Below are 13645 nucleotides of genomic sequence, written 5' to 3' on the forward strand. Positions count from 1 at the left end.
CCCAAGATTGGGCGATCCAGAAAGTAGAGAAGGCGCTGGCTGAGCAGGAGGAACATCAAACTGCGGTGGAGTTGGAGGTGGGGATGCTGAGAGACCTGCAGAAAAGGCTCCTAGAGAAGGTGGAAGACCTAGAGAGCAGGTCATGCCGGCAGAACCTGAGAGTCTTTGGTTTCCCGGAGGGGTCTGAAGGAGCGGAGGCTGGGGATACATAGCGGACATGTTCGAGAAGTTGCTGGGGGATGGGATGTTCTCCCGACCCTTTGAGGTGGACAGGACTCACGGAGCGCTCGGGAGGAAGCTGCGAGTGGGGGACCCCCCCCCCCCCGACAGCAATGGTGGTGAGATTCCACAGATACTTGGACAAGGATCATATTTTACGGTGAGCCAGGCAGACACGGAGTTGCAAATGGGAGAACAGTATCCTGCGGATCTATCAGGATCTGAGTACGGAGGTGGCCAGGAGAAGAGCGGGGTTCAATCAGATAAAGGCGACCCTTTTGAAGAAAAAGGTGAAGTTTGGACTGCTGTATCTGGTCCGTCTCTGGGTCACGTGTGAGGAGCAACATTTTTATTTTGAGTCGCCTGAGGAAGCGATGGATTTCGAGAAGGAAATGACTGGTGGCGGACTGAGGATTTGGAACTTTGCTGCAGCGCTCAGTTTTGGGACGTTATTTGTAATGCCTTCTGTATTGATTTGGGGCTTGTTGCAGAGCTAAGTGAGTTAAAGTTTACATTTGCACTGATGGGGGATGGAGGTATGTTTGTTAGATGCTGGATCTTCTTCTGTTTGATCTTTTTGTTTATCATGTTTTTGTATTTTTTTTAAGGTAATTGTGTTGGGACTGCTTTTCTCTTGAATATGTGTGTTCGAGTGGGGGGGTGGGGGTTGAGGAGGGAACAATAGGTGGGAGAATGTCTGGTGCCATGGGCGGGGGCACCAAGCTAGCTGGGCGGGCTAGCTCATGGAAGCGCAGTGGGGGGGTGAGCAGATGTTATGGTTGTCAAATGGGTCGATTTACATAGTGCTGTTACTGGGGGGGGGGGGAGAGCGGAGAATGTTCTGCTGATGGCGGAGGGACTTTTGCTGTGGGACAGAAAGAAGGTCAGGGGTGGAGGCTGCCTGGGGGCGGGCCGGTGGATGCATGGGGCGCGGGTTGGAGACTGGCCCAAGAAAGGTGATGGCTGATCGGTGAGGGGGGGGGGGGGGGCGATGAGCCCCCCAACTAGGCTGATCACATGGAATGTGAGAGGGCTAAATGGGCCGCTTAAGAGGGCACGCGTGTTTGCGCATTTGAGAGGACTGAAGGCGGACATGGTAATGCTACAGTGCTACAGGAGACAAACCTTAGAGTGACTGATCAGATGAGATTAAGGAAGGGATGGGTCGGACAGGTTTTTCACTAGGGGCTGGACTCGAAGACTAGGGGGTCGATAAGCGAGTGGTATTTGAGGCGGGAAGAATAGTTGCAGATGTGGGAGGCCAGTACATTATGGTCAGTGGGAAACTGGAGGGGTTGCAGGTGGTACTAGTAAATGTGTACAAGCCAAATTGGGATGATGTGGAGTTTATAAAGAGGATGCTGGGGAAGATCCCGGACCTGGATTCGCATAAGTTGGTCATGGGAGGGGGCTTTAACACGTTATTGACCCTGGGTTAGACCGGTCGAGCTCGAGGACAGGCAGGGTGCCAGCAATGGCAAAGGAGTTAAAGGGGTTTATGGAGCAGGTGGGGGGGGGGGGGGGGGGGGGGGGGGGGGTGGACCTATGGAGATTTGGGCAGCCGAGAGTGAAGGAGCTCTCCTTCTACTCACACGTACATAAAGTGTACTCCCGGATTGATTTTTTTTTTGAATAGGGCTCTACTGACAGGGGTAGTGGACATGGGGTATTTGGCGATCACAATCTCAGATCATGCCCCACACTGGGTTGACCTACAGGTTAGGAGGGAGACTAGCCAGCACCCGCACTGGAGGCTGGACGTGGGACTTTTAGCTGACGAAGAGGTGTGCGGGCGGCTGAGGAAATGTATTCAGAACTACCTGGAAGTCAACGACACGGGTGAAGTTTCGGCGGCGGCGGTCTGGGAGGCATTGAAGGCAGTGGTTAGAGGAGAGCTAATCTCGATACGGGCCCATAGGGAGAAGGCAGACAGAGCAGAGACTGACCGACTGATAAAGGAGATATTGCAGGTCGACAGGAGGTAGGCGGAGACCCCAGAGACAGGGCGTTTAAGGGAACAACGGAGGCTACAGATGGGGTTTGGTTTGTTAACTACAGGGAGGGCGGTAGAGCAGCTGAGGAAGGCGAGGGGGGCCAGCAGAATGCTTGCACAGCAGCTTAGAAAGAAGGAGGCAGCCAGGGAGGGAGATTGGGAAAGTAAAGGATGGGGACGGGGACCTGGTTGGAGACTCAGCAGGGGTGAAAAAGGCGTCAAAAGAGTTTTACAGTAGGCTGTATGGGTCGGAACCCCCAGCTGGGCTGGAGGGGATGAGGCACTTTTTAGGGGGGCTGAATTTCCCGAAGGTGGACGGGGGGTTGGTAGAAGGGCTGAGGGCCCCGATCGGGTTCGAAGAGATAGCAGAAGGTCTGAAGGCCATGCAGTCGGGTAAAGCCCCGAGACCGGATGGATACCCAGTGGAGTTTTATAAAATGTTCTCTGGGATATTGGGGCCGCTGTTGATGAGGACATTCAATGAGGCAAGGGAGCATGGGGTGCTTCTCCCGACGATGTCACAGGCCACAATTCCATTGATCCTGAAGTGGGACAAGGTCCCAGAGCTATGTGGGTCCTATAGGTCGATATCCCTTTTGAATGTGGACGCCAAACTGCTGGCCAAAATCCTGTCCTCTGGGATTGAAGGCGGTGTTCTGGACATAATTGGGGAGGACCAGACGAGGTTCGTTAAGGGTAGGCAGTTGGTGGCCAATGTAAGAAGGTTGTTAAATGTGATCATGATGCCCCCAGAAGGTAGGGATGTGGAGGGAGTGGTTGCAATGGACGCAGAGAAGGCTTTTGATCGGGTAGAATGGGAATATCTGTGGGAGGTATAGGGACGGTTCAGATTTGGGTGGGGCTTTATTGACTGGGTCAGGTTGCTGTATCAGCCTCCTGTCGTGAGCGTACGGACGAATCGGATAACATCGGACTATTTCAGGCTGCACCGGGGGATGAGACAGGGATGCCCCCTCTCCCCACTGCTGTTCGCGTTAGCCACAGAGCCGCTGGCAATTGCGCCGAGAGCCTCAAGGGGCTGATCCGGGGGGTGGGAGTGGAACACAGAGTCTCACTTTACGCAGATGACCTGCTCCTGTATGTATCGGACCCACTGGAGGGGATGGAAGAAATTCTGAGGATTTGGGGGGAATTTGGCCTGTTTTCGGGATATAAACTAAATATGGGGAAAAGTGAGATGTTCGCGGTCCTGGCAAGGGGGCAGGAGAGGCGATTGGGGGAACTGCTGTTTAGGGTGGTCGGGTGGTGGAGCTTTTGGCACCTAGGTATCAGGTGGCACAGGAATGGGAACGGCTACACAAGTTAAATTTGGCCCGATTAGTAGACCAAATGAAGGACGATTTTCGGAGGTGGGACGCGCTCCAGTTGTCACTAGCTGGGAGGGTGCAGGCGGTGAAAATGACGGTCCTCCCGAGATTCTTGTTTGTGTTTCAGTGTCTCCCCATCTTTATTCCGCGGTCCTTTTTTAAACGGGTCAGTAAGGTAATCACTGGCTTTGTATGGGCGTGAAAGACCCAGCGAGTAAAAAAGGGGATGCTTGAGTTGGGGGGGGGGGCGGGGGGGGGGGGGGTGCTGGCACTGCCGAACTTTAGTAATTATTATTGAGTGGTGAATATAGCCATGATCAGGAAGTGGGGGGAGGGTCGGTATGGGAGCGTGTTGAGACGGCTACATGCAAGGGCACTAGTTTGGGGGCGTTGGTAACGGTACCTCTGCTGTTCCCGCTGGCACGGTACTCCCACCAGCCCTGTGGTGGTGGCGGCCCTGAGGGTCTGGGGGGGGGCAATGGAGGAGGCATGTGGGGGCAGAGGGAGCATCAGTGTGGTCTCCAATCTGTAATTATCACCGGTTCACCCCGGGAAGGATGGATGGAGGGTTTTGGAGATGGCAGATGGCAGAGATTGAGAGGATGGGAGATATATTTATAGAGGGGAGCTTTTCCAGCCTGAGGGAGCTGGAGGAGAAATTTGGATTGGCGAGGGGAAATGAATTTAGGTACCTGCAGGTGCGGGACTTCCTACGCAGGCAGGCCTCAACCTTCCCGCTCCTACCACCAAGGGGGATATAGGATAGGGTAGTTTCTAGAGTGTGGGTGGGAGAAGGGAGGGTTTCTGACATTTACAAGGAACGCATGGGGTCAGAGGAGACGCAGACTGAGGAGTTGAAACGCAAGTGGGAAGTGGAGTTAGGAGGAGAGATAGAGGATGGTCTCTGGGTGGACACGTTGAGTAGAGTCAACGCATCCACAACATGTGCCAGGCTCAGCCTGATACAATTTAAGGTCGTTCACTGGGCCCACATGACAGCGGCCCGGATAGAGTCATAGCGGTTTACAGCATGGAAACAGGCCCTTCAGCCCAACTTGTCCATGCCGACCAGTTTTTACCACTAAGCTCGTCCCAATTGCCCGCATTTGGCTCTATACCCATCTTTCCCATATAACTGTCTAAATGCTTTTTAAAAAACAAAATTGTACCTGCTTCTACTACTACCTTTGGCAGCTGGTTCCAGACACTCACCACCCTCTGTGTGAAAAAATTGCCCCTCTGGACCCTTTTGTATCTCTCCCCTCTCACCTTAAACCCATGCCCTCTAGTTTTACACTCCCCTACCTTTTTAGAAAAGCAGGTTCTTTGGGGTAGAAGATAGGGCCACGGGTTTATGATTCACGCAAGGTGTGGGGAGGGTCAGCGAACCATGTCCATATGTTCTGGGCATGCCCGACGCTTAGGGGATTCTGGCAGCGGTTAGTGGAGGTCATGCCCAAGATGTTAAAAACAAGGGTGGCACCGAGTCCAGAGGTGGCGATTTTCGGGGTGTCGGAAGACCCGGGAATCCAGGAGGAGAAACAACAAAGAACAAAGAAAATTACAGCACAGGAACAGGCCCTTCGGCCCTCCTAGCCTGCGCCGATCCAGATCCTTTCTCTAAACCTGTCGCCTATTTTACAAGGATCTACTTCCCTCTGTTCCCCGCCCATTCATATATCTGTCTAGATGCATCTTAAATGATGCTATTGTGCCCACCTCTACCACCTCCGCTGGCAAAGCGTTCCAGGCACCCACCACCGTCTGCGTAAAAAAACTTTCCACGAACATCTCCCTTAAACTTTCCCCCTCTCACCTTGAGATCGTGACCCCTTGTAATTGACACCCCCACTCTTGGAAAAAGCTTGTTGCTATCCACCTGTCCATACCTCTCATAATTTCGTAGACCTCAATCAGGTCCCCCCTCAACCTCTGTCTTTCCAACGAAAACAATCCTAATCTACTCAACCTTTCTTCATAGCTAGCACCCTCCATACCAGGCAACATCCTGGTGAACCTCCTCTGCACCCTCTCTAAAGCATCCACATCCTTCTGGTAATGTGGCGACCAGAACTGCACGCAGTATTCCAACCGTGGCCTAACCAAAGTCCTATACAACTGTAACATGACCTGCCGACTCTTGTACTCAATACCCCGGCCGATGAAGGCAAGCATGCTGTATGCCTTCTTGACCACTCTATCAACCTGCGTTGCCACCTTCAGGGTACAATGGACCTGAATTCCCAGATCTCTCTGTACATCAATTTTCCCCAGGACTCTTCCATTGACCAGATCTTCCAAAATGCATCACCTCGCATTTGCCTGGATTGAACTCCATCTGCCATTTCTCTGCCCAACTCTCCAATCTACCTATATTTTGCTGTATTCTCTGACAGTCCTCCTCGCTATCTGCAATTCCACCAATTTTAGTATCATCTGCAAACCTGCTAATCAGACCACCGATACCTTCGTCCAGATCATTTATGTAGATCACAAACAACAGTGGTCCGAGCACGGATCCCTGTGGAACACCACTAGTTACCTTTCTCCATTTTGAGACACTCCCTTCCACCACTACTCTCTGTCTCCTGTTGCCCAGCCAGTTCTTTATCCATCTAGCTAGTACACCCTGGACCCCATACGACTTCACTTTTTCCATCAACCTGCCATGGGAAACTTTATCAAAGAGGCAGACGTTCTAGCCTTTGCTTCCCTGGTAGCCCGGAGACGGATGCTATTAGCTTTGAGAGACCCAAAGCCCCCGACGACGACGATGAAGACCTGGCTAACTGACATGGCTAGCTTTCTCTGTCTGGCGAAAATCAAGTTTGCCTTGAGAGGGTCAATGTTTGGGTTCACCTGGAGGTGGCAGCTGTTCGTCGACTTCTTTGCGGAAAAATAACTATCAGCAGAAGAGGGGGGGGGGGGGGGGGGGTGGTGAGGCGGGCTGGGGGTTAGATTAATTTAGAGTAGGGAGTTAGTAAAGGTGGGACCTGTAAGGGAGGGAGACGGCTTTTGCACTATGTTTATAAATTCATGTACATAGTTTATTTTGTTGTTGTAAAATCATAAATACCTCAATAAAATGTTTATATATATATATTAAAAAAATTTGCTTAGCCCTCGTATCACTATCTGCAGCATGCGAGAACTAAACTGCACTTTGATTAATTTTTTAATTCAGCTCACTACTTGATGAACCTTGTGGAGAAAGATGACTGCACTAAAGATGAAGGAGACCAGACAGATCCTGCCTCCCCTACGATTTTCACAGAAGCTTGTAGTAATGATGACTATATTGAGGTATTCTAGTTTATTGAAGTTCGAACTTTACTAATTTGTACCCTGATTAAAATGATCTATAGACAAAATCACAAATTTACAGTGAATGAAGTAATTGGATTCTGTTTGTTGCAAGGGATTCTGAGTTTTTCTTGTGACCATTCTTCTGGAGCTCATGTTCTGTAATTCTTTTGTTTATGACTAGGGCCAATGGTTTATGATCACCAAGTTAAATCTCATAATGAATTCTGGGAATTTTAACCTGCTTGATTTGATTTCACTTAATCAGTTCTGTTCATCCTTCTATGAAAACAGCAAACCAGTGATCTTGTCCCTTAACTTACCTTATGTAAACAGGTATTGTGCACAAAATGTTTCATCGTCATAACTCCCAGCAAAATTCCTGGAAACCATGAACTCTGGTGTCGCATGGCAGTGTAGTGTGAAATTGCTACTTCGGAGGGATGGTAACAAATATGTAGGCTGCTTTAAATTTCTATTAGCCTACTGGGTGAAGGTGGATATGCATCAAACAGTGAATACATCTTTTTTTATATATATTTTATTCATGAATTTGCGTAAACAAACAACAAAACGAAACAAACAGCAAAAGTAAAAATTATACAATGCAATAAATAATCCACAACCACAAACCCCCCCCCCCCGGCCATGCTCCCCCGCCTTCCCCATTTTAATCCCCTTATTCATTCTTCCCCCCCATGGTAGTGTGCCACAGTGGTTAGCACTGCTGCTTCACAGCACCAGGGTCCCGGGTTCGATTTCTATCATGGGTCACTGTCGGTGCGGAACTGCACGTTTTCCTTGTGTCTGCATGAGTTTCCTCCCGGTGCTCCCGTTTCCCTGTTTCCTCCAAGTCCCAAAAGATGTGCTGTTAGGTAATTTGGACATTCTGAATTCTTCTTCTGTGTACCCGAACAGGCACCGGAGTGTGGCAACTAGGGGCTTTTCACAGTAACTTCATTGCAGTGTTAATGTAAGCCTGCTTGTGACAGTAAAGATTATTGTTATTATAAAACCATAAGACATAGGAGCAGAATTAGGCCACTTGGCTCATCGAGTCTGCTCTGCCATTCAATCATGTCTGATATTTTTCTCATCCCCATTCTCTTACCTTCTCCCCATAACCCTGATCCCCTTATTAATCAAGAACCTATTTATCTCTGTCTTAAAGACACTCAGTGATTTGGCCTCCACAGCCTTCTGCGGCAGAGTTCCACAGATTCATCACCCTCTGGCTGAAGAAATTCCTCCTCATCTCTGTTGTAAAGGATTGTCCCTTTAGTCTGAGATTGTGACCTCTGGTTCTAGTTTTTCCTACAAGTGGAAACATCCTCTCCACATCCACTCTATCCAGGCCTCGCAGTATCCTGTAAGTTTCAATAAGATCCCCTCTCATCCTTCTAAATTCCAATGAGTACAGACCCAGAGTCCTCAACCGTTCCTCATACGACAAGATCTTCATTCCAGGGATCATTCTTGTGAACCTCCTCTGGACCCTTTCCAAGGCCAGCACATCCTTCCTTGGATACGGGGCCCAAAACTGCTCACAGTACTCCAAATGAGGACTGACAAGAGCCTGATACAGCCTCAAAGTACATCCCTGATCTTGTATTCTAGCCCTCTTAATATGAATGCTAACATTGCATTTGCCCTCCTAAATGCAGACTGAACCTGCACATTAACCTTAAGAGAATCGTCAACAAGGACGCCCAAGCCCCTTTGTGCTTCTGATTTCCTAAACATTTCCCCATGTAGAAATTAGTCTATGCCTCCATCCTCTTTCCAAAGTGCATAAGCTCACACTTTTCCACATTGTAGTCCAATTGCCACTTCATTGCCCACTCTCCTAGCCTGTCCAAATCCTTCTGCAGCCCCCCTGCTTACTCAATACTATCTGTCCCTCTGCAGATCTGTGTATCATCTGCAAACTTAGCAACAGCACCTTCAGTTCCTTCTTCCAGATTATTAGTGGGGGCGGGTTTCATGTACCTGGGCATTCAGGTGATGTGGTGTTGGCCGCAGTTCCACTTCTGCTGACATCTCAATCCTCCGTAAAAAATTAAATGAACGGTTTCCACCTCCGAGCGAACCCATCACCTGACCCCCTCAGGATGAACTTGACCTTCTCCAGCCTCAGAAATCCTGCCAGGTTGCTCACTGCCGGTGCAGACTCGATGGCCCGAATGGCCTCCTGCTGAACTGTAAATTCTATGATAAAACATGTGTAGATGATTTGCAGGTCTTCCCCCGCACCGTCTACACATGTCCTCTACTCCCTCAAAGAACATGCTCATCCGCGCAGCAGCCAAATGCGCCCTGTGGATTAATTTAAATTGGATAAGACTTACCTCGCATGTGATGAGAACACATTCACCCTCCGCAGAGCCTCCTTCCAAGTCCCGGACTCCACCGGGGCCCCCTTCCAATCCATCAGCTCCTTGTAGACCTCAGTCACCTTCCCCTACCCTAACTCCTCCTTCGACAATACCTTGTCCCGCAGCCCCAAGGGCGGCAATCCGGGGAAGGATGGCACCTCCTTCACGAAACCCCAGTCCTGTGAGTACCTGAGGTCATTCCCCCTGGCAGCTCATATTCCTCCTGCATTTCGCAAATCTGCCCCCTTCAAACAGGTCCCCAAATTGCTCAATCCCTGCCTGCCGCCGCCCTTGAAACCTTGCATCCAGAACCCGTGCAAACCTAAGATCACAGATCGGTGTCCACACCGAGGCACCCTACAGTCTCAAATGCTGCCTCCACTACCCACACACCCTCGAGGCCAATACCACCACTGGGCTCACTGAGTACCTGACCGGCGAGAATGGCAGAGATACCATTAACTATTTCCTCAAGCTTATTCGTCTAAAAGAAGCCGCCTCCATTGCCCACATACCAACCCCTCCCCTACTACCCATTTCCTCACCATAGAAATATTTGCTGCCCAGTAGTAGTTCATTATATTCAGGAACGCCAACCCCCTCGCCCCACTCCAAAAAAAACCCTTTGACCCGGGGGGTCTTCCCCACCCATACAAAGCGTGTTAACCTTTTTAAAGAACGACTTTGGGGCAATGATTAGGAGGTTCTGAAATATGAACAGGAACCTTGGCAGCACCGTCATCTTTACTGCACTCGTCCCGTCAACGACAGTGACAACACATCCCACTTCTCAAATCCCCCTTCATCTGCTCCACCAGCCGAGTCAAATTTAACTTCTGCAACCGTGCCCGACCCCACGTCACCTGAATGCCCAGGTACCTAAAAGCCGCACCCACAACCTTAAATGGCAGCACCCCCAATCTCCTCTGCTGCCCTCTGGTCTCAACCAGAACACCTCGCTCTTTCCCATGTTCAACTTGTATCTGGAGAACCGGTCAAAGTCCTCCAGGATAACCATAATGCCCACAATGCCATCCAGTTGATCAGAAGTATATAACAACAGGTCATCAGCATGTAGCAAAACCCTATGCTCAACTTCCTAAGTGCCACTGTCAATGGCTCTATAGCCAAGGCAAAGAGCAATGGGGAGAGTGGGCACCCCTGCCTCGTCCCGCGATGCAGCCCAAAATATCCTGAGCTCACCTGATTCAGCAGCACACTTCTGACTGGCACCCTACACCGCAACCGGATCCAGTCCACAAACCCCTGCCCTAACCGCCCCAGCACCTCCCCCAGATTCTCTTACACCACCCAGTCGAATGCCTTCTCCACATCCATCACCACTGCCCCCTCCACTTCCTGCCCATTTGGGGGTATCATAATCACATTAAGCAGCCTCCTCACCTTTGCCGACAACTGTCTCCCTTGCGCAAACCGTTTGGTCCTCGCCTATCACCCTTGGGTCACAGCTCTCAATCGCAAAACCAAAACCTTCACCAACAGCTTAGCTTTCACATTCAACAACGATATCAGACAGTACGATCCACACTGCTCCAGGTCCTTGTCCTTTTTAAATATCAGGGCGATGGATGCCTGCGACAGTGTGGGAGGGGGGGGGGGGGGGGGGGGGTGGAGGATTCCTCCCTCTCCCTAGCCTCTTTGTATGCCCTCATCTGCAACGGCCCCAGGTCCCCCAAACCTTTCATAAAACTCAACCGAGAACCCACCTGGGCCCTTCCCTACCTGCATCGCCCCCATACTCTCCATCACCTCTCTCAACCCAATCCCTGCACCACCTCCTTGTCCATCCTGGGAAACTCTACAACCCATCGAAGAACTGCCGCATTCCCTCCCCTCCCACGCCCGACTGGGGGCTCCGACTCACAACTTCCTATAAAAGCCTCTAACACCCCATTCACCCCCACCGAGTCCAGAACCACTCTTCCCATCCCCTTCTGTACTCTGCCAATCTCCCTCACCACCTCCTGCTTCCTCAGCTGGGGGGGCCAACATCTCCCTATACTCATATATTTCCCCCCTGAACCCCGCAACTGCCCTACTGCCTTCCCTGAGGACACCAGCATCTGGCTCTCCCTCAACAATCCTGCCTCCAGGGCCTTCGAATACCTCCTATCCAACCTCAGAATCTCTTTCACTAGCCTTGCCATCTTTGCCCATTCCTCCTTCTCCCTATGTACCCAAATCGAAATAAATCCACCCCCAAACTACCGCCTTGAATGTCTCCCAACGTGGCGTATACCCCCTTCCCCCAACTGGCGATCAACCATATCCCTTTTTGGGCTAGCTCCCGACCCGTGTCAGGCGACCCTCCAGACCCACCCTCGGATGTTCATCGTCATCACTAATTTTCCAACTGCACCACAACAACCACAGCTCCCCCTCCCCTTCTCCCAAACAAAACAACCCCATCTGCCTCTCTTGCACCACCTCCTGACCACCCCCCACTGCCTCCTGACCACCCCCCACTGCACACCCGTCAACTAGCCGACCCAGCTAGCATGGCAGCCCCAGCCCAAGGATTCCAAACCTCATGTCCACACTCCGCCAAAAACCAAAGAAACAGAAAAAGGTACACTTCCCCCTTGATGCTACCCAAACACCCACCGCCAAACCCAACAGAACTCCATCGCCTCCTCTGGTGTACCAAAATAATATTCTCGATTCTGGAAAGTCGCCCAGAGGCGGGCTGGGAACAGCACGCCACTCCAAACTTCACCCTCTTGAAGAGGACAGCCTTGACCCAGTTAAACCAGGCCCTCTTCTTCGCCGGTTCTGCGTCCAGGTCTTGGTACACCCACAACTCGTTCCCCTCCCAGATGCACTTCCTCGTCTGCCTCACCCATTGAAGAATCTTTTCTTTATCTAAGAAGAGGTGCAATTGCACCACCATCACCCTTGGCAGCTTGCCTGCCTGCGGCCTCCTCATCAGCGCCCTGTACACCCGGTTGACCTCCAGAGGCCAGTTGAAGGCCCCTTCCCCCTCAATTTCTGCAACATTTTGGCCACATACGTGCTGGCTGCCGCTCTTTCGATGCCTTTGGGCATCCTCAAATTTTGCCTTCTGGAGCGGTTCTCCAGATGCTCCACCTTCTCCTTCAGCCTCTTTTGTGTCTCCTGCATCACCCCCACCTCAGCCACCAACAAGGCCAGCTGCTCCTTGTGCTCCCCCACCGCCTCCTCCACTTTCTGGATCGCCTGGCCCTGGGACTCCAGCCTCTGCTCCACCCTCACAATACCTGCTTTGATTAACTCCACCACCTTTGCCAGGTCCTCCAGGCCTCCCTCCTCTGCTGACTGAACTTGGCATTTAAAAAGTCCACCAGCTGCTCCGTTGATCAATGGGTGGACAGAACAGGCCATTTGCCCTCCATCATCTTAACCTGTGACACACCACGAAGACTCTCCTGCCACAAAAGCACCCTTCTTCTTGACCCATTCCTAATTTGTGGATCCATCCATCAGGCACACCAGAGGAGTTGAACCTTCTCTTGGCACTCCTACACCTTTTCCCATCCAAAAGCGTCAACCTTTAGATAGGGAAAGGACTGAAAAATATCACCTTCAATGGGACCTACCAAACAGTGATAACATCTTGATTAGATATACAATCAAAGCTTATTGTGCTCAGCAATTTGTGTCACATTTCTTTCACAAAATTCTAAGCACAGTTTTAATTTGTTGAGAGATTTGTAATTTCATAGATGCAAGAAGAGCAACGATTGGACATGGGAATTCTAGTAAAATAGTGAAGTGATAATTCCAGACAGTGTCAATTGTTACATGGTCCAGGTTGCTGCAGCTTGTCTTAAATTCACAATTTTTGATTTGTTTTATTTTGAATTTGTAATCTGTTTAACTGTGCAACTTGGAAAGCTGTGTTTATTTATTCATTTACTCTTCGGTGCACTTTAGGCAGTAGTATTTGAGCGCTGGCTTGTCCCTTATATTATTGAAATTGCCTCTTCCATCTGCACCTGTTACACTTGTCCTCAAATCTAATTAGCAATTGTTTCTGTGCCCCTTCACTCTTTACCAGATTTGGAGGTCATTGCCATTCAATGTGTTTTAGTTAACTACAGTGAGTCATGATAATCTTTATTATTGTCACAAGTAGGCTTTCATGACCAATGTAATGAAGTTACTGTGAAAATCCCCTTCGCCACACTGTGGCGCCTGCTCGGGTACACTGAGGGAGAATTCAGAATGTCCAATTCATCTAACCACATGTCTTTTGGGACTTTTGGGAGGAAACCAGAGTACCCGGAGGAAACCCACGCAGATACAGAGAGAATGTGTAGACTCCGCACAGACAGTGACCCAAGCCTGGAATCGAACCTGGGACCCTGGCACTGTGAAACAACAGTGCTAACCACTGTGCTACCGTGCATCGCAGCCTGTTTACACTT

The 13645-nt window shown here is 50.4% G+C and overlaps 1 protein-coding gene across 2 annotated transcripts in view; it reads left to right on the forward strand.

Moving 5' to 3' along the window:
* Positions 1–13645, forward strand: part of r3hdm4 (R3H domain containing 4) — a 40196-nt gene that overhangs the window by 19251 nt on the left and 7300 nt on the right. For both annotated transcript variants that reach the window (XM_038776365.1, XM_038776366.1), the window contains exon 3: positions 6725–6843. In XM_038776365.1, coding sequence (XP_038632293.1) covers positions 6725–6843 — 119 coding nt within the window. The remainder of the gene's footprint in view (positions 1–6724; positions 6844–13645) is intronic.

The sequence above is a fragment of the Scyliorhinus canicula genome, chromosome 18, assembly GCF_902713615.1.
Source record: "Scyliorhinus canicula chromosome 18, sScyCan1.1, whole genome shotgun sequence".
In the NCBI taxonomy this organism is placed as follows: Eukaryota; Metazoa; Chordata; class Chondrichthyes; order Carcharhiniformes; family Scyliorhinidae; genus Scyliorhinus; species Scyliorhinus canicula.